At 38.4% G+C, this 21,742-nt stretch overlaps 2 protein-coding genes across 3 annotated transcripts; both read left to right on the forward strand.

The window, feature by feature from the left end:
- The first annotated feature begins 7,002 nt into the window (after positions 1-7,002).
- LOC117630283 lies at positions 7,003-7,401 on the forward strand. Its single transcript, XM_034363028.1, has one exon. The coding sequence runs from the start codon at positions 7,003-7,005 to the stop codon at positions 7,399-7,401; it is 399 nt and encodes a 132-aa protein (XP_034218919.1).
- Positions 7,402-14,620: 7,219 nt separating this feature from the next.
- LOC117631474 (BEL1-like homeodomain protein 1) lies at positions 14,621-18,897 on the forward strand. 2 transcript variants are annotated; one of them, XM_034364640.1, is made up of 5 exons: positions 14,621-14,971; positions 15,350-16,282; positions 17,140-17,513; positions 17,650-17,710; positions 17,784-18,897. In XM_034364640.1, exons 2-5 carry the CDS (start codon positions 15,527-15,529, stop codon positions 18,558-18,560), a joined length of 1,968 nt encoding a protein of 655 aa, XP_034220531.1. In that variant the 5' UTR covers positions 14,621-14,971; positions 15,350-15,526; the 3' UTR covers positions 18,561-18,897. The 2 variants fall into 2 exon arrangements, with proteins under 2 accessions (XP_034220531.1, XP_034220532.1); XM_034364641.1 differs by having other exon boundaries at positions 14,668-14,971; positions 15,373-16,282.
- The last annotated feature ends 2,845 nt before the right edge of the window (positions 18,898-21,742 follow it).

Raw genomic sequence — 21,742 nt, forward strand, 5'->3', positions numbered from 1 at the left:
CTCACAACTTTTACATTTAGCACGCCAGGCAATAAATCAAATGTTTCCCAAGCAGGAGATCTCAATTTTCTCTTACCAATATTGATGCCTTTAGGCTTTTTGCTTATAGGGCTTGACTCTTTATCTTCTACATTTGCAATACTTGTATCCCACCCATTGAAACATCAATAGACTCCTCATCTATGAGTCTCTTAGCTTCGGTACTCTCTGTAACATCCATAAGCTTCAAAAGAAAAAAAAAAAAAAAACATAAATTTAATATCAATTGCAATAATATAAATAAAACTCATGGATGGTAACATGATGAATGGTCCCCCTTATAAACACCACTGAATGAGTTTATTATAACACACATATTTGTATAGCAACATTGCCATTGCCAAGACAAAAGTAGAATATATTCTTTGGTTTTCGAGTTGCAGTTGTTTGATTTTTTTTTTTTAAAAAAAAATTAGCAAGTCTTCATCTAAACCAACAAATAAATAAAACAAAGAAAATAGGAAAGTATAAACTAATGCATATATTCCAACTCTCGAAGTGGAAATTAATAAAAGTTTATGGGGAGATTTATCAGATAAATGCAAGAGTGATAACAAACTCTCAAAGTGGAAATTAATAAAATAGTGCAGCAAGTTGATAAAGAAATGAAGGACAAACACATTCCCATTAAGCTATTTGAAAACCCATGTCTGATAACTTGAGATTTATCAGATAAATATGTGAATACTGGATCAGACTCACACGACAATCTCACTTTGGTACTGATGCATAAATGAAAATTAAAACTCTCAAATGACTTGAGATTTTCATACCTTTTCGTTGGAGAGAGGAAAGGTAGTTGATGGTTTGGTTTGGATCTAGAGAGAAAGAGAGAGCTTTTGTTTTTCTTGAGAGAAAGATAGAGAGTGAGCGGCGGCACTGAGGAGGGAATAACATAAGGTTCAATTGAAGCTAGGTTATTTTAGAATGAAAATTACAAAAATTCCCTTGCTCTTAATGGGTTAACGGGTGATTCGTGAATGATACAGACACGACCCGTTAGCTTAACAGGTGACTAAAGGGTCCACCTGTTTTCAACCCGACCTATTAAGCTCGACCCAAATACTGTTATTTTCGTGCGAATTTGTGTCGTGTTAACGGGTCGTGTCCAATATTACTGGGTTTAGGCGTATGTGAGTTAATTGTAGGGCGATCAACAAAATTACTATTAAATACATATTTCCAATACCACGGTTGGGTGACATGCTGGATGTTTTGGGGGGTTCTAAGGTTTTTTCGAAGATAGACTTTTGAAGTGGTTACCATCAGATTTGCATCAAGCCAAGTGATGAGTGGAAAACTGCGTTCAAAAGCAAGGATGGCTTGTATGAGTGGATGGTGATGCCTTTTGGCTTATCAAATGCGCCAAGTACTTTTATGCTCCTTATGAACTAGGTTCTTCGTCCTTTTATTGGTTCTTTCGTTATGGTGTATTTTGTTGATATTTTGATTTACAATCGAATCATGGAAGAACATTTTGAGCATTTGAAACAGGTCCTTCGAGTTTTGGAGGAAAACCAACTTTTCATCAACTAAAAAAGTGAAATTTTTGCACCAATAAATTACTCATTCTGGGTTATGTTGTTGGTGAGGATGACATTTAGGTGGATGAAGAGAAGGTGCGAGTTATTAATGACTGGCCTACCCCGAGAACAGTACGGAGCTTTCATGAGTTGGCTACCTTTTATCGAAGGTTTGTTTGTGATTTTACCACCATTACTGCATCAATCATTGAGTGTTTAAAGTAAGGAAAGTTTCAGCGCGGTGATGAGCAAGAGAAGAGTTTCACCCTTATTAAGCATAAGCTATGCACAGCACTGGTCTTAGCCCTTCCTAACTTTGAGAAGATATTCGAGGTCGAATGTGATGCAAGTGAGGTGGGAGTAGGTGCAGTTTTGTCTCAAGAGAAGAAACTAGTGGCCTTTTTCAGTGAAAAACTTAGTAAAGCTTGCTAAAAATGGAGTACTTAAGAGCAGGAATTTTATGCAGTGGTTTGTGTTTTGAAATAATGGGAGCACTACTTGGTGCAACGTGAATTTGTACTATATACAGATCACAAGTCCTTAAAGTTTCTCAACAGTCAGAAATCCATGAGCAAGATGCATATAAGGTGGAGTACCTTTCTGTAGAAATTCCCTTTTGTGATTAAACATAAATCAGGTACCCTTAATCCTGTGGCAGATGCTTTGAGCCGAAGAGCAAACATGCTAGTTACTATGGCTCAAGAGGTTATGGGATTTGAGTTCTTGAAGGAGCTGTATGAAGTCGATGAAGACTTTAAGGAGATTTGGTTCAAGTGTGTTCGCAACCAACCTGTTATAGATTTTCACCTCATGGATGGTTATTTATTTAAGAGCAACAAACTCTGTATTCCTGAGACATCCTTGAGGGAGAAGCTAATTCGAGATTTATATAGAAGCGGCCTGAGTCGACATTTGGGAAGAGACAACAATTGCTGGCACGAAGAAGCGATACTATTGGCCACAATTGAAAAAGGACGTGTGAAAAATTGTGCAAAAGTGCTACACTTGTTAGGTGTCTAAAGACCAGTCTCAAAACACTGGTCTTTACATGCCATTTCCTATGCCTAATGATATTTGGCAGGACCCTTTCATGGACTTCGTGTTGGGACTCCCTCATACACAAAGGGGAGTAAATTCTATTTTTGTTGTTGTTGACAAGTTCTCCAAGATGGCGTGCTTCATCGCTGCAAGAAGACGATGATGCTGCTAGCATAGGCAAATTATTTTCCAAGGAGGTTGTTAATTTGCATTGAGTACCAAAATCCATCATCTTTGATCGTGGCACCATGTTCCTCAGTCACTTCTGAGTTACTTTATGGAAGATTTTGGAACCGTCTTTAATCGCACCCCAAACTGATGGCCAGACAGAAGTTACTAATAGAAATTTGGGTAACATGATCTATAGAATCTATGGAGATAAACCCAAATAGTGGGATAACGCACTGCCTTAAGTGGAGTTTGCTTATAACAGCGCTGTTCATAGTGCCGCAGGAAAATCACCTTTCGCTTTGGTTTACAGTTTCGTTCCTAACCATGTGATTGATTTAGTGAAGCTACCCAAGAACCATGGTGTAAGTACCGCAATTGAGAATATGGCAGAAAATGTCTAGGCAGTGAAGAATGAGGTCAAGGAGAGGTTAGAGAAATCCAATGCTAAACACAAAGCCGCCGCAGACAAACATAAGCGAGTCAAGGTGTTCAATGAAGGCAACTCCGTCATGGTCTATATGAAGAAGGAGAGGTTTCCAATGGGTGCTCATCGCAAGTTACAGCCCCGCAAATATGGTCCCTACAAGATTCTAAAGAAGATCAATGACAATGCTTATGTTGTGGACTTTCCCCCATCTATGGAGATATCAAGCACTTTTAATGTTGCTGACCTGTATGCATTCAATAAAGATGATATGCTCTATCTTGAAGATAACTCAGGGTCGAATTCTTTCGAAGTGGAAGCCACTGATGTAGAACATATGGCCGAGTTGATTGAGGAACAGATGGATAGTAGCGCACATAATCGCAACAACAAAGTCCAATCTGTGCTAGTATGGCCCATGAGCTCAGAATCGGGCCCATGTTTTATCGTTTTGAAAAGAACGGCGTGACAAATGCAATGCACTACTTTGCTGTTATGTATGAGCTATTTTAACCAAATCCTATTGTTTACTTTGACTTTTTAGCGTCTAAAGTTTTTAGAATATTTTGGGAAACTTTTATTATTGTCCTTTTTGTTTTCTAATTAGCTTTCATAGCAAGTCTAGGGGTTCTCATTAACTTTCCAAGCAAGTCTAGGGTTTCTCTTGTATAAAAGGAGTGCGTTGGAGCATCCTGGATCATTCATCTTATTTTCAATCAATATATTTGAGGTTTACTCAATTTCTCTAGTGGATTCCAGTTTGTTGGTGGATTTCGACATTGTTACTTATAAGGTTATCGTTCCATCTCCCTATACATATACAATCTTTAAGAATATGTCATTCATTAATTGGTAGTAAAAAATTGGTTAATGAACAATGCAAGTATAAAGAACAAAAACACACGTGCGAAAACTAATATCAAAAGTATACATAAAAACGCTTTGATTTTGATCTTGATCTCATATCTCATCTCTCATCGAATCTGACTCTCTCACCAAAATTAGACTGGATCTCACTCACTAACACCAACTACAATTTGCTCAAAAAAAGGAAATTTCTTTATTTACAATCTTCTTTGCATATTTGTGTGCATGTATTAGGAAGACTGTAAGGATCTTCACTTGTCATACTTGGATTTCTCTTATTTTGCTAAAATACTATAGGAAAAAGTAAGAAAAAGTAAGTCTTAAAAGACCAATACGTTTTTTTGGAGAACTTTAGTTTTCCCTTCATAAAGCAACATGGGCTAAATACATATTATTTTAATTAGTGTGTACCAAAGTTGATATTGATATTGAATGATTACTTCACCTTTTTAGTTGATATTGATTGATGAGTAAAATTTGGGTTACTGTAAACGGGCTCCAAGGTTTGATATTATTTTCTTCATGCTTTCTCTACTATTATCTCTGTTATTTTCTTTGTATTCAATGTCTGTAGGAAAAAGTGAAAATCTGTGTATGTATTTATCTTGTGTTTATGAATCTTTTCATTGTGTAAATATGTGTAAATATGTCTATAAGAGAGAGCCAACTAGGGTTTGCATTGTGTAAATCTATCTACATTAGCTCCTTTCTAAATGCAAACGAGCTGAATTGAATAAACTTCCATTTTTCAAAGAGAGACAACTAGAATTTGCATTGTGTAAATCTGTCTGCATTGGCTCCATTCTAAGTGCAAAGGAGCTTAATTGAATAAACTTCTATTTATCAGAGAGAGCCAGCTAGAGTTTAGGTTTGCGCTCAGAGTGCTCAAATATGGCTAATGAAGGAAGGGAGCCAATGCAGATCTCATGAACTGTTGCAAACAGTGGCAAAAACTCTAGCCACCCACGGTGGCTTAGAATTTCGTAAACCTCTTTTGCTATTGACACACATTTAGGAAAAAATAACTATTAAATAATGTGAGTTATATAAACAAATAGCTTCAGGTTGCATCTGCATAGGATCAAGCTATAGATATGTTTTTGTGGACTCATACTACAAATCCTCTTAAGTTTCTTCAAGATTACTAGTAACAAGTTAGAAATTAACAAATATATGTTTGAAAACCATCACAATTTCTTGTGCATATGTAATCAATATACAAATCTGAATAATAACACAGTTTAGTTATCTATTTATAATGTTTAATATAAACTTGTAATTTGAGTTATCACAAGTTTGATATTATTTTCCTCTTGCTTTCTCTTCTACTCTCTTTGTTATTTTCTTCGTTTTCAATGTCTATGGGAAAAAATGAAAATTTGTGTATGTATTTATCTTGTGTTTATGAATCTTTTCATTGTATAAATCTGCCTATAGGCTTGAAAATAGAAAGTATGGAAGGAAGTCCTCAAACTCCTACCATTAACACATCTCTCACGAACCTAAATGAAAGTCCTAGTCCTATACCTACCACTACTCCCACTGAGCCATTAGTTCAAAGGGGAACATCTACACTTCCTCTAATTCCTAAGAAGAAAGTACCCATTAGGAAAGCATCGGAGGTTTGGAAGCATTTTACTAAGGACACGGTTGAACCGGGGAGTGATATAAGACCTAGAGTTTTTTCAATTATTACCATCAATCTTATGCATGTTATCCGGTAAGAAATGGCACACCTATATTATCGCAACATTTGAAATTTCAATGCACATGGGGTTCTCCATTGAAAGAGGACAACAAACAAAAGGTTCTTTCATTTGATAAGGAAGGCTTAGTTTCACATACATATAGCAAAGAGAGAAGTAGACTTGCTTGTGTGAAGATGATAATAATTGATGAGCTTCCTTTTAGGCATATGGAAGGGATTGGGTTCACTTTTTTGTGAAAGAGCTACAACCTAGATTTGATCCACCTTCTCTTAGGACATTGCTAGAGATGTTTGGTCTCCCTTTCAAGAAGAAAAGACAAAACTCTAGAGTGTCATATCTCAAAATTCACAAAGAGTCTCTCTTACAACGGACACTTGGACTTCACTACAAAATGTGAATTATATGGCTCTCACAACCTATTTTATTGATGATGGCTGGAATTTTCACAAAAGGATCCTAAACTTTTGTCAGATTAAAAATCATAAAGGTGATGCCATTGGGAGACTTCTAAAAAAGTGTTTGAGTGATTGAGGCATAGAAAAAGTATTCACTATCACACTTGACAATGCAACCGCTAATGATAGTGCTATTAGGCATATGAAGAGGCAATTGGGCCAATGGGGCACTCTTTTGTTGAATGGGGACTTTTTACATATGAGGTGTTGTGCTCACATCACTAATTTGATTGTGTTTGATGGGTTGTGTGAGTTGAATGATTCAATCAAGAGTATTCGGAAAGCTTGTATGTATACAAGATACTCACCATCTCAATTGGACAAGTTTAGGCAATGTTTGATTTTGCAAAAGAATGATAACAAAATGTTTATTGCCCTTGGAGTGTAAAACAAGGTGGAATTCAACCTATGATATGCTAGAGGCAGCCTTAAAATTGCAAAAAGGTTTTGAGAGGTTGGAAGAGGAGGACTCAAACTTTGCATCTTACTTTGAGGAAATCCTTGGACACTGTGAGGACGAAAGGCTAAAAAAAAGAAAAAGAAAAAACGGAGGCTTGAAACGCAAGGGAGTTTAAGAAAAAAATTGAGTCCCGCAAGTGTAGTGGATTGGGAATATGCAAAGTTTTTGTGAAGCTCTTGAAAAGGTTTTATGAGGCTACCTTGAAGCTTAGTACTTATAAGACGGTAACTTCCCATGTAGCCTTCCATGAGATGTGCTCTATTGTTGATCTGTTGAAGAAAATGATGACAAGTGAGGATCCTTGTTTTACACTTCAATGAAATCCAAGTATGACAAGTGTTGGGGTAATATTGGGGATGTGAACCAACTTCTAATAGTGGCTATGGTTCTTGATCCCCGTTACAAAGTGGATTATGTCCACTTTACCTTTGGTTATTTGGAAAAGGATGCTTCCAAAGTTAATATGATGATAAGTGGGGTGAAGGATCTTATAATGAAGTTGTACGAGGTGTACAAGAAAGAAGATCTAGCTGCTGCCCAAGCTTATGTGGAGGCTAATTTCGAAGGTGCGGAGGAAACAAATATTGTTTACAGTGATGAAAGGCTTGAAAGATTTATGACATCAAGAAAAGAGAAACATGTGGTTCAAATTGGGAATGAAGTTGATAAATATTTGTTGGAGCTTCCTGAGAATCCTAAAAAATACTGGGTTTAATTTGCTGGATTGGTGGAAAGAAAACCATCCAAGGTTTCCTGTACAATCTAAGATTGCAAAGGATATCTTTGCTGTCCCTGTGTGAAGTGTTTCATCAGAGGCTGCCTTTAGTGTTGGGAAAAGAGTTGTGGATCCTTTTCGGCTTCTTTGACTCCAAAAACAGTGGAGACCTTTATTTGCTTCAATGATTGGCTAAGGGCTGCTAGCTTTAACTTCAACAAAGAACCGACTGAAGATGAATTGGAATTTTATATAACTTTGGAGAAAATGGAGAAAGGTAAGGGCTGCTTTCTTGCTTTGTATTGTTTTTTTTTTTTTTCATGTATTTGGTTTTGTTTAACTTCGTTTATGTTAATTTATGTTTTTCAACGTGGTAGAAATGGAAACATTAATTGCAAATGGTTGGAAAAGAAAACATATGTACTAATCATTCTGTCTCTACCTTAAATTGAAGACTTTGAGTCCTATAACAGCAGCAGCAACAGTCAAGATGAAGGACCATTAATATGTTCCATTACATTTTTTGGTGATATTTTATTTTTGTAATGTAATGGAACATATTAAATTACCCTTTATTTGGTTTGTAATTTAAATTGGGATTGACTTCTCATGTTCTTGCCTTTAATTTGTAATTGCCATAGTGGATGTAAAGTAGATGAATGGAAATATTAATGACATGAATATTGCATGAAGATATTGCTGCTTTGTAATGGGATTGAACCTTTGATTTGATGATGGATATTTAGGAGGATGAATGGATGCCCAACTATTTGCTATGTATGAGATAGATGGAATGTGCTTAAATATGATTTTTAGCTGCCGAGGTTTGATTTAAATATCATGTTTTGTGCTGAAAGAAATGGGCATAATTTGAACACTGCCCATTTACCTCAAACCAAACCCAACCGAACCATAAAGTCTGGTTACATGAAGTGATTGGTTTTTCACTTACGTGATTCGAGTTCAGGTTGGAAAAAGAGCACACTGAAGGTTTCGATTCGGTGTTCGGGTTGGGCCCAAAACTGAACCAACTCAACTCGAGCCTAGGTCTAGTGCCCATGAACTCTCTAGTGAATTAAAAAACCATCTAAACAGAAGTTTTGAAATAAAGGTACCCATGTTAAATCGTCGAAGTTGAAATAGATGTATTGATAACTTTAAAATCTCAAATAGGAAGTTTTTCAGTGTATATGGCACATCTTAAAAATCCAGACACGTACTTTGAGGATGTCGAAAATATAACACCTATGTCCCCAGTGTTATACTCCCAAAATATATTAAGCTCTTTTTATTTAGTTAAAACGGATTAGATTAGAATTTTCATGGCAGCAAAAAAACAAAAAAACTTTATGCATAGTTTTTATTCGAAAGCAACAAGAGGTAATGGAATAGTACCAATAGCCTCAAACGTTATTTCACAAACTAGAAAGTAATGTTCACTCCCCGATATTCAAAAGGTTTTGATTTACATCAGATTCCACACCAACCCGTAATATTTTGAGTTTGTCCTTGTGTTTGACATTTATGTTCATATTAGGATATTTCTTTCTCATAGGATTTTATTTATTTCCTTTTTGTATAGATATTATGTAATTATGACTTTTCTTATTTCCTAGTATAACCCTACTAGGGTTTGTATAACCTTGTATTATAAATACCTCATTTCGGAGAATGAAATATATCTGAAAATATTCTACCCATATTGTTTGACTTGGCATCAGAGATGACTTTCTCGTGACTTCTGTGTGTGTTGTGCCCATTCGTGTGCCCTAATTTCTTTTAGGGTTCTTGTGTCCATGCCTGTGTTGTGTTTGTCGTATCTATTTCGTGTTGTGCTTTTTCCGTTGCTATCATGGATGATGATTCCAAAATCACGGTGAGTGCTAGTGCGTCTGCAACAAAGGAGGAACGTCCCTCGCGTGATTACTCTATCCCGATTACTTCTGACAAATTGGATGGCTCCAATTATGCCTCTTGGTCTCGTGGTGTCCATATTACAATTACTAGTCGTCGTATGGCAAGTTGGATCAATGGGAAGAAGCCTGCTCCGTCTTCAGATTCTGCTGCCTATGCCGAATGAAAAGAAGATAATTGCCTGGTGCAGTCATGGCTTCTCAATTCCATGACTAAGCCAGTTCATGCCTTGTTTGAACATGGTGTTACTGCTTATGATATATGGGAGGCAGCCCTGAAGACCTATACTATGACTCAGAATAGTTCTCGTCTGTTTCAACTCCAATGGCAGTCTATCCTTACATGTCAGAATGGTGAATTTATGAGAAATCCATGCTGTATGGCAGGAGATTGATTGTCTGCATCCACATAAATATAGTTGCGCTGATGATGGGGCTCATCGTCTAAAAGAACTTGAAGCCGATCGAGTTTATGACTTTCTTGGAGGACTTGATCCACCACATCATGGTGCCTGTAGCCGTATCCTTGCTCTTAGTCCTATCTCGGCCCCTCTCGAAGCCTATGCCATGGTCATGGAGGAAGACACTCGTCAGTCCGCTATGCTGGAAAGAGGTTCCATGGCCCTCAAAGTCGACCCAGCATGTCAACGACTGGTCGCACAGCACGTGGCGCTGGTCGCCCCTCATCTAGAAAATTTTCTCCTTCTGTTGGGTCGCGTCCTGTTGACTCTACCCATAGCTCTCTTGACAGTCCTCCTAAATGTCGTCATTGCAATGGGAATCACTACTCTGAGAAGTGTTTTAAGGAGCATGGTTATCCCGATTGGTTTGCTGACTACAAAGCTCGTATGTACGGTCCCAAGGTCGCCTGCATTATGACTTAAGATGAGACCCGTCCTCCGGCCCCGTCTGCAAATCTATGTGCTTCCGATACCATGCTAGGTATAAGTTCTAATACTTGGATAATTGATACTGGTGCTTTTGATCATATGACTTATGATGATAATATGTTTGATGAGTTGTCTCGTAACCCTCGTGACCCCTATATTACTAGTGCTAATGGTTTACATTCCCCAGTTATCGGTGAAGGTACCATCCACCTTACTCATTCTTTATCTTTGTCCCATGCCCTTTTGGTTCCAAATATTTGTTGCAATTTGTTGTTTGTTGGGCGTTTACTTGATACACTTAACGCTTCTGCTACTTTCTATTCTACCCATTATTTTTTTCAGGATCTCAAGACTCACGAGAAGATTGGGCATGGTAAACGGATAGGGGGCTGTATTACTTACAGTTACTGGTTGCAACAGTTCGTAGGTGTGTCTCTAATAAAGTCCATGGTGGCAGTGTCAAAGACAAGCAACAACTTTGGCTGTGGCATCGTCGCTTAGGACATCCGTCATTTGGTTATCTTAAGCATTTGTTTCCTTCATTATTTAGTTCATGTGATGAGTCTAGCTTCAAATGTGAGACTTGTGTAATGGCTAAGAGTCACCGTACTGTTTTTCCCTTGAGTAATAATAAAGCTGCATTGCCTTTTGAGTTAGTACATTCTGATGTATGGGGCCCTTCCCGTGTGACTTCTCATGGTTTCCGTTGGTTTGTCACGTTCATTGATGACTGCACTCGCTTGACATGGGTATATCTGATGAAGCATAAACATGATGTTGCCTATATTCTTCCTGTTTTCTGTGCTATGGTGTCTACTCAGTTTCATGCCAGTGTTAAAGTATTTCGAATTGATAACGGAGGTGAATATGTGAATCATACATTGACCCAGTTCTTCCGTGATCAAGGTATCATTCATCAAACTACCACTCCTTTCACTCCTCAACAGAATGGTGTGTCTGAACGTAAGAATCGTCAGTTACTTAAAGTTGCTCGCTCCTTTTTGTTGGATATGTATGTTCCCCACCATCTTTGGGGACATGGTGTTTTGGCCGCTGCCTATTTGATTAATCGTACTCCTAGTCGGGTTCTGGATTTCAAGACTCCGCTTGATATATTATGTGCCCATACTCCTCCGCTTTCGGTCTCTAAGCTACCTCCGAAGGTGTTTGGGTGTGTTGCTTATGTTCATGTCTACTCCCATCAACGGAGTAAACTTGACCCATGTGCTCTCCGCTGTGTCTTCATTGGCTATTCTACCACTCAGAAGGGTTACAAGTGCTACCACCCTCCTTCATAGAAGGTACATGTTACTTTGGATGTCACATTTCATGAAGAAGTACCGTATTATGTCTCTTCCTCCTCTCCAATTCAGGGGGAGAGGGGGAGTGAATTGAAGAATTTCAGAATGGAAAATCTTGAATGTACAGAGGCATCGCAGGCAATCTGTGCAAAACCAACCGATTGCCCAGAAGGTGACGACTGGTCACCCAGTACGATGCGTGATGACTGCGTGAAAACGACAATCTGTGCAAAACCGATCGGTCGCCAAGAAGGTGACGACCGGTCACCAAGTGCCGTCGAAACAACAATCTATGCAAAACCGACCGGTCGGCCAGAAGGTCACGACCGGTCGCCAGTTAAATTCCTTGATGAGATTTGCCCTTTGCCAGTAGAATGTAACAATGATATCAGTGACTCCTGTGAAGATGAGATTGATATAAGACCCCTATCTGCCCTGCCACTGTCCCAATCAACTCGTGATGAGGTACTTTCTAATGACGTGTCTACTTATCCATTACCCCCACGCACTACTCGTGGTAAACCTAAAGTGCAATATTCCCTTAATATACATGCCAAATATAAATACCCCATTAACCATTATGTGTCCTTTCATCGTCTATCTAAGTTATATGCAACATATTTGTGTCAATTATCTAGTGTATGTGTGCCAACTAAGTTGCAGGATGCTCTATCAAACCCTAAATGGGTAGATGTAATGCATGTTGAGATGGAAGCCTTAAACAAGAATGCCACTTGGGAGCTAGTCCTTTTACCAAAAGGAAAAAAAGGCAGTTGGGTGCAGATGGGTGTTTACTCTGAAGCACAAGGCTGATGGTTCCATTGATCGTTACAAGGCAAGATTGATAGCAAAAGGTTATACTCAGACCTATAGAGTGGATTACACGGAGACTTTTGCTCCAGTAGCAAAGCTCAATACTGTGCTCGTACTCTTGTCCTTGGCTGCTAATCATGATTGGCCTCTATTACAATTTGATGTCAAAAATGCATTCCTCCATGGTGACCTCAAGGAAGAAATATACATGGATCCTCCGCCAGGTATCCCTGTAACCTCTAAGGAGGGTATGGTGTGCAAACTACGGAAATCCTTATATGGATTAAAGCAGTCTCCAAGAGCTTGGTTTGGGAGGTTTGCTGCATCTATGAGGAAGTCTGGGTATGTACAAAGTAATTTGGATCATACTTTATTTCTGAAGCGTTGCAAAGGTAAATTGACAGCTTTAATAATTTATGTTGATGATATGATTGTAACTGGAGATGATCAGGCAGAAATACAGAATTTCCAGAAATATTTGGCGTCCGAATTTGAGATGAAATCATTAGGTGACTTAAAGTACTTTATCGGGATTGAAGTGGCCAGATCTAAGCATGATATTTTCTTGTCTCAAAGGAAGTATGTTTTAGATTTACTTGCAGAAACTGGAATGTTGGATTGTAAACCAATTGATACTCCTAGTGAACAGAATCACAAGTTGGGGTTATATCCTGATCAAGTTCCTACTGATAAGGAGCACTATCAACGACTTGTGAGGAAACTAATTTATTTAGCTCATACACGTCCTGACATTGCATATGCAATAAGTGTAGTGAGTCAATTTATGCACTCACCTAGTGAAGATCATATGGGAGCTGTGACGCGTATTTTGAGATATCTCAAAGTAACTCCTGGCAAGGGGTTAATGTTTTCCAAGTATGGTCATACAAATGTGGAAGGATACACAGATGCTGATTGGGCAGGTTCAGCTACTGATAGGCGTTCTAATTCTGGGTATTTTACATTTGTTGGTGGTAATCTTGTTACTTAGAGAAGCAAAAAACAAAAGGTGGTGTCTCGATCTAGTGCTGAGGCCGAGTATCATGGAATGGCCCATGGTGTATGTGAGTTACTTTGGTTGAGGAGATTATTGAGATATCTTGGCTTTGGGTCTAAGAAACCAATGGATTTATATTGCGATAATAAGGCTGCGATTACAATTGCTCATAACCCTGTACAACATGATCGTACAAAGCATGTGGAGGTTGATTGAAATTTCATTAAAGAAAAGTTGGAGGCGGAGATTGTTTTCTTCCCATTCATTAGTTCTGAGTATCAGTTCGAAAATCCTTACGAAGGTTGTTTCTACTAGTATCTTTCACAACTCGCTTGACAAGTTGGGCATGCGTGACGTTTTTGCTCCAACTTGAGGGGGAGTGTTGGCGAGATATCCTAGTTATATTAGGATATTTCTTTCTTATTCTATTAGGATTTTATTTATTTCTTTTTTGTATAGATATTATGTAATTATGATTTTTCTTATTTCCTAGTATAACCCTACTAGGGTTTATAACCTTGTATTATAAATACCTCCTTTCGGAGAATGAAATATATCTAAAAATATTCTATATATATTGTTTGACTCTTCAGAAATTATACGTTGAGAAAAACATAGAATTTGAATAAAACTTTAAGTTTCATATGAAGTTTGAGCGAAAAATATACAACTATCTGCCTCACTATCACAACCACTAACTAAACCATTAATTTATAAATTAAGACCCCTTTTAACTGGCTATACTCAATTTACAAGTTCCTTTCCTTTGTCCTTAAACCTATAGGTTAAAAGCATTTACATTGGTGTTCAAACTTTTCAGATGCATTATCTTCAACTCTCGCATCTCCAACCACAAAAATTACAAAAGGAAAATAATATGAAATTAAAAAGTAAGTGAGAGACAAAGAGATATTTTTAAAGTTGGCAAAAGCTAAGGGACTTCCCAACCCAAGCATGCACCTCACTCTTTCTATCGTACTCAATTATTTAGCCCTATGGGGTGGAAGCAGACGTTTCCTCGTCTTGCAGCTGTTTCCATCTCCTACCCCACTTTCCTTTCATTTTTTTAATTTCACATCTCTCTATCTTTCACTATTTATTATCTATTTTTTTTAATAAAAAAATTTCCATAGTTTCACATCAAACGTGCCTGCATCAATGACTTGGTGCTGGAATTTTCTTGTTTTTATCCATGAAACAAAAGAACCTAACCAAATACACTGCATGAAAGATAAATACGAGAGTGCAATGAAATTTTTTCAACTTATTTATTTTAATTCCATAAAAAGAATATGAACCAAAATATATAGTTGTATGCATTATTTCTACACTCTATTTGGGTGAGAATAATGATTAAATTATATAGAAAAAGGAAAAAGAAAATGAGGGGTATCTTATGTGGTGAAGCTTTATGAAAGCCCCATCTGTCTTTTTATTTATTTATTATCATTTTCAGCAAGAGAGAGAATTGCAGGAGATGGAGGTTTGAGTCTGACAAGAGCTAGCAACTCCAAACGAAAGCCTAAAGAGATTTTGTTATGTAAATAGCTCCGATGACGATAGTAGACTGTTAGATCCACTGACATGTACTGCTCAGATGAAAATCCATCAGTCCATCCACTCGTGTGTGTTTCAACTTTCAACCATAATTGGATGGTACAAAACTCGAACCCCCTGTTCTCTGCAAAAGGCCCTTGATGGGTTCCGTATATATAATTTTCTTTTTTTTCAATTTTTTTCAGTCTTTTTTATAATATTACTTTAAATTTGTTATGATCTTTGATGCGCTTTGTGTCACTAGCTACTACTTTCATCATCATCTAGCTATGCAATCCTTGAAAGTCATCTCTCTCTCTCTCTCTCTCTCTCTCTCTCTCTCTCTCTCTCAATTTTACATATAGTTCGTGGTGAACTTCACCCCTCCTTTTCTTCAGAAGTTTTCTGGGTCTAAATAAAACGACTCTCACTATTTTAGGCAGATATAATTTGAGGTTTCTGATTCATGGGTTTTCTTGGCTTGTTTGAGATCTGCAGATTCTTGTTGCTTTTTTCTCCAGGATCTTGCTTGTTCAACAATTTGCAAAGGACCACTGATTAACCGATTAATATTGCTACCGGCTGGATCTTGCATATTAATTAGGTCTTGATGATCAAAATCAATTAGTAAGATTATATATGTCCGTACAAAGGAGAGCTTGAAGTACTTACTCCATGGCAACGTTCTTTCACCATGGAAGCTCTGAAATCCAAGCCCCAACTGATCATGCTCTCCAGACACTTTATCTAATGAACCCCAATTACGTGCCATCCTTCTCTGACAGTGCCCAGCAAAACCCTACACCTCCTAGCATGCTTCTTTTCAATCACACTCCGCCTCCAACAACCCACCACTTAGTCGGCATCCCGCTTCACTCTGCGGCCGTTGGATCAAACAATTCGGACGATCACAGCCCTCCATCCTTGCAGCACCAAACTGATCCATCTCGGCTTCACTACAACTTGTGGGGCCCATTGGGTGGCCAAACCCCCGTCGGCGCCTCCGCGGTGTCCCCCACAAGTGCAACTACTCAACAGGGTTTGTCTCTCAGCCTCTCAACTCATCAGCAGCCAGGTTATAATAGTAACTACAGGCCATCATCATTTCCTACCGAGCGTGATGTCCCGGCCAAGGGGTCTTCTCTGTCGTCGGTGTCGGCTATGTCACATGGATTTTCAGGTGTGCTTTTGGGGTCCAAGTACTTAAAGGCTGCTCAAGAGCTTCTGGATGAGGTTGTTCATGTTGGAAAGGGAAGCAACGCCGATGAATTGGACGGTGGGATTAAAGATAAGATGAAAGTGAGTCGAGAAACAACGGCTGGGATTGGAGCTAGTTCGAGTGGTGGTGTTAAGCAAGGAGCTGAGCTTAACACAGCACAGAGGCAGGAGCTCCAGATGAAGAAAGCAAAACTTGTCAGCATGCTTGATGAGGTACTATTAAATTCTATGTTCATTCTTTTATTAAAATTTTTGCTATTTTTGTGTTTTCATTGGTCATATTGATTCTGTAAAGTTTCATTTGTTAAGCACGATTGTTTTTGATGTCTTGTGCAATTTATCCAAAGATGTAATTCAACCACACTTCTAGTGAATGATTGAATAAGAAAAAACACACCTGGCACTTGGACAAGAGTTGGGCAGAATTGCACTAGTCAGGCTTATAATTATTAGCTCTAGTCCCGCTGGTGGGTCCATTACGTAAATGTGACCACCTTTGTCAAGGGAATCTAATTTACTAATTTGTGTTTAGCTTGTGATTATTACACGACGTTTAAGAAAAGAAAAGGTTTAAGATGTTAACTAAGTCGATTCAAGAAAGATGAAAAAATTATTGTTTGTGACGATAACATGACGTGAATCAGAATTGAAAAGTAGCCACTTGGTGGTGGACTATAATACTCTTTAAGTTTGATAGGGGAGGAAAAAGAAAAAGAGAAAAGGAAAACGAAAGTTGGAGCTTAATTGCAGTGGGTGGGGATCTGGGACCATTGTGTCTGTTTCATGTAGTTACCAAACTTTCCTGCTGACCCCTTCATTAATTAATGTATACACATATAAAATATATATATATATATATATATATATATATATATATATAAAACGGACATATGTAACAATAAAAAACTATACAACAGAAATGAACTAAAGTGGGTCATTTTCTTTGTCACCTTTTCGTACATTTGGTTTGTTTGCAGTGAGTTTTGGTCTCAACAGGGTCCATTGGCCAAAACTGTCGTGCAGCTCTGTAAATATGCTAATTTATTTATTTATTTGTCTTTGTTATGAAGGTGGAGCAAAGATACAGACAGTACCACCAACAAATGCAGTTTGTGATCACTTCATTCGAACAAGCCGCAGGTTTTGGTTCAGCAAAATCGTACACTCATCTTGCCCTAGAGACAATCTCCAAGCAATTCCGGTGCCTCAAAGACGCAATATCAACTCAAATCAAAGCCAGCAGCAAGAACTTGGGTGAGGAAGAATGCTTGGGTGCCAAGATTGAGGGTTCAAGGCTCAAGTACATAGACAATCATGTAAGGCAACAGCGGGCATTGCAACAGTTGGGAATGGTCCAGCATAATCCCTGGAGACCCCAGCGAGGATTGCCTGAACGAGCTGTTTCCGTTCTTCGAGCCTGGCTCTTCGAGCACTTCCTTCACCCGTAAGTACTTTTTCGAATTAATTCGACGCTTCGGTCGTGCTAAAAACCCTAAAAAATCTCCAGTTCGGTCTATTATTAAATTCTAGTACAGTTTATAGGACATATCAAACTAACAAATTTCTACTTGGGTTTGTAGCTATCCCAAGGACTCAGACAAAGTAATGCTGGCAAAACAGACCGGGCTTACTCGGAGTCAGGTAGGTATTTACTAGGTTGTCATTAAAGTTTTGCAACGTTAAAGGCCATAGACTGATTAAAGTTACAAAGCAGGTCTCTAACTGGTTCATTAATGCCCGAGTTCGTCTTTGGAAGCCAATGGTTGAAGAGATGTACGTGGAGGAGACAAAGGAACAAGAGAAAAATGGTTCCAGGAACACTGCAAATTACAAGGAGTCAGGTTCAACAACTCCAAGAGAGAGTGCTTCCACTAGAATTGATGATCAAATGTTCCGGTCGACGCATGAAAATTTTAGCAACCAGCATCCTTCTCCAAACGAGAAGTCGAATAATTCTTCATTGTCAGCGTCTCCCATGGCAGGGTCTCTTCAATCACAATCAGGATTTAACCTTGTGGGAATGTCCAACATGCAAGGAAGTCCCAAGAAACGAAAGAGTTCTGAAATAGAAAATTCTCCAAGTAGCATTCTTTCCATGGACACCGACATGAAAGTGAACGAAACAAATAGAGAAATCACTACAGATCATGCCAATGGTTTTGGCACATACCCCATTCCAGAGATAGAAAGGTTTGATATGAATCCGGAGCATTTGGCACAAAGATTTCATGGAAATGGTGTATCCCTCACTCTAGGCCTTCCTCACCGTGAAAACATCTCTCTCTCAGGAACACAACAAAGCTTTCTCTCCAACCATGGCCAAATTAATATTCATGATCAGCTGGGAAGGAGATTTAACACAGGAGGAGAAGCTGATTTTTGTGCAATCAACCATCCACAACCTTCACATTCCGGCATCGATTATGAGGACATGGACATGCGAAGCAGAAAAAGGTTCGCTGCTCAATTGTTGCCAGATTTTGTGGCCTGAGGGGAATATTGTGCACACATTTTGTTGCCAATGTTTCTCCAATATCCCATTGCCACTGTATAGCAGGAAGTTATAAGAAACTAGTATAGATTATAACTGATCGTGAAAAACGACCTAGCTAGATAGAAAGTTATTACTTTGCTTGGATATATTAAAATAGGTTTGGGGATTGTAAAAGTTGATACCGTTAGATTCTAGGGAAGCTGAGACTTAAAAGATTCCGTACATATGCAAATTTAAATTTTTGTTTGTGCATTAATTGTAAGTTTTCAATTACTGGAGAAGGTGGTATAATATATGAAGCAGTACAATAATATGCTCTCTCTAGCATTTTCAATTTCCTGTTCATATAGTCTTATTTTTTATTTTGAGAACAAGCAATAGTCTAAACTAAAGAGGGGGATTTTTCATACGCACACAACTAAGATGCCATTGAAGTTCGAACATGAAATGTAAAAGTTAATCCAGAACCTAATTCAGCGGACAAAAAGACCATTATGAAACAGAATATACAAACGCTTAGGCCAAAATGGATTAGTAATATAATCCACACCTTTTAGGTTGCAATAAGTGGAACGCTTTGTTGTTGTTTTGTTATTTCTTGATCTTTTCAACTGGTGCAGGCCTCCATTTGTACGTAGTGTTTGCCTAATGATTTCTTTAAGTCATATAATACACTATTTTAATATAAAAAAACGTTGTCACTTTGTATTATTTATTCAAGATGAAGACAAAAAAAAAAAATCATATCTCGTTATCATCGAAGCCCTGATCGTCCACCATGCCTTGAAGGAATTGAGTTCTTCCTTTCCCTAATATGCTTTTGGCTTAAACAATTTGCACCCTTCATAAGTAGTGTGTCCTGTTTTCATTTCCTTTGAAGGCATAAACATGGAAAGCTTCCCCTTGACGTTGCCCTCGACATAGTTTCCAGGTTGCCAATCACTTCCCTAATGCAAATCAAGTGTGTGTGTCGATCTTAGCGTGCCTTAGGCAATGACCCTCGGCTCCTTATAATGTACCAGGCCATAGCAAATAAGAGAAACCCATGTCTCATTCTTCACTGCGATTCTCCCATCCAGAACAATTTACATTTCGTTGAAAGCAGCCAAATTAGACATCATGAGCACTACACGAACAATGTGAGAAGGATCAATGCACAAATCCGATATGTTGCACCCGAGTTCCATGTTGTTGGTTCGTGTAACGGCCTTTTGTGCATCTCCAACTCACTTTACTTCAACCCTCTTCTGGTTTTCAATCCTTTAACCACAAATTACATTCGGCTGCCAAACACAACCCAATACCCCAAACAACAAGAAGTAGCATTTGGATTTGGTTTCCACCCCACCACAATGGAGTACAAGATTGTTTGGATATCATACTTAAACAACACCTACCAAGGTCACCAGCTGCCTCTACAGTCCCGTGTCCAAGTTTTAACTCTTGGCTCGAACGCTTGGAGAATTTCGGTCTTTCCTCGTTGCAAGCTTGAGCAAGGATCATCCGAGGCATTAGTCAACGGTAATCTTCACTGGGTGACAACGCGCCACAAACATCGACCCGGTCCTTGTTTGCGTATTGTTTGTTTCGATTTAGCTGAGGAAAAGTTTAGGGAGATTGAGTCCGGGATGTGGAAGTCTCAACATATGCAATTTTCATCTTGTGGTCTTAGGAGGGTGTCTCTCTGCTGTTGTTTGTCATGATGATGGAAAAATTGATATATGGATGATGAAAGAGTATGGTTCAAAGGAGTCTTGGACCAAGGAATATGTAATTGGGGAGAGTTTGTTTAGAAGCTTAAGAGAAAGAAGAAATTCTCGTCCAAGCTCAAGAATATGGAAGAGGCCAACTCTAAGCAAAGGTAAAATACAGGTTTTATGATCCCTGAGGAATGGAGAGATATTGCTAGAGTATGAGAATGGAGTCTTGGTTTCATATAACACAGAAAGCGAGGAGTTTCAACAACTTATGATTCATGGACTTCCCAAGTGGTTTTGTACAATTGTTCATTTTGAAACCCTTTATCCCGCTGATGTTATTCTTCAAATGCAGCTATAGGAACCAGTATTAAGGTTGCGGTTTTCTTATTCAGTGATCAGATTATATAGCACTCTTAGCTTTCAAATGATAGGCAGGTTTTTAATTTTTTAAAATTTATTTTGGTAGTTGAAATGAATCAGTCATTTGATTTCTGTGATTTTCATGTTTCATTTACAATTATAGGGTTATTACCTTCTCAGATTACAATTCACTCCACCTACTTGCTTTCCCGTTTTGAGGGTTCATTTCAAGGTCCAAAACTGATATGATATACTTCAAAATAATAATAATAAGAATATGATATTCTACTTCTAAAATATAGGGTTCAGACATATTCTGCTGTTTTGCTAGATGAATAAAATGTGCTATTATTTTGAAAAATTTATGTAAGCCACAACCTAGATTACTTTAATTTATGCAACGGAAGCTATTTAAGAGATATTGAGCTTCTATTATATCTCCCAAACTCTAGCCGCTCTCTCCCTCTGTGAGTCCTAAAGAAAAATTCCATAGAGGGGGGAGGAGGAAGAAGCGTCATTGCCCCTCCCCCCCTATTCTCTTATCATCTTTTCCTTTTAGGTTAGTGAATAAGTCCATTGGGGCGTTTTGAGTGACTATGTCCACTGGGGCATTTTGAATGAAAAAGTCCATTGTGGCATTTTGAATAAAAAGCCCCTGGGTTTCTTCTAAGCTATGGTTAGATTGAAGTTCCCCATCACCCCTTTTAGTCTAAGTTCTCAATCAAATCCTACTCCCAAAACCCGCTCCCTAATGCCACTCATGTTTTTTAAATTTGATTATACACCGTCTTTGACGGGGGTTGTTGCAAATCACCCAATTGTTCTTTGGCAAAGTTGTTGTTTTCGTTTATTTGTTCGCTCTTATGTGTAGATAGATCGCCGGAAATCATATTTTCCTTATGTTACGGATGCGGTGGTGGTGTGGCCGCGACGGCGCTTCTTCAGGTGATGGAGGTAGGGTTCGTTTAGGCTCATGGGTTGATTTAGGGTTTTGGTTATGTTGGGTTTGTGGGCTTTGTTTGGGCTTATGGCTATTTGTGGTGATGTGGGCTAGTAGTTTTAGTTGTTCGCATTAGTTTTGCTTTTAGCATGTTAGTTTGTTGCCCTCTTGGGATTGGT

The sequence above is a fragment of the Prunus dulcis genome, chromosome 6, assembly GCF_902201215.1.
Source record: "Prunus dulcis chromosome 6, ALMONDv2, whole genome shotgun sequence".
NCBI lineage: Eukaryota > Viridiplantae > Streptophyta > Magnoliopsida > Rosales > Rosaceae > Prunus > Prunus dulcis.

Coding starts and splice junctions, on each gene's coding strand:
- LOC117631474 (XM_034364640.1), top strand. CDS start 15,527: ATGGCAACGTTCTTTCACCATGGAAGCTCTGAAATCCAAGCCCCAACT. Junction 16,283..17,139: donor TTGTCAGCATGCTTGATGAG/GTACTATTAAAT, acceptor TTTGTTATGAAG/GTGGAGCAAAGATACAGACA. Junction 17,514..17,649: donor TTCGAGCACTTCCTTCACCC/GTAAGTACTTTT, acceptor TTGGGTTTGTAG/CTATCCCAAGGACTCAGACA.
- LOC117630283 (XM_034363028.1), top strand. CDS start 7,003: ATGAAATCCAAGTATGACAAGTGTTGGGGTAATATTGGGGATGTGAAC.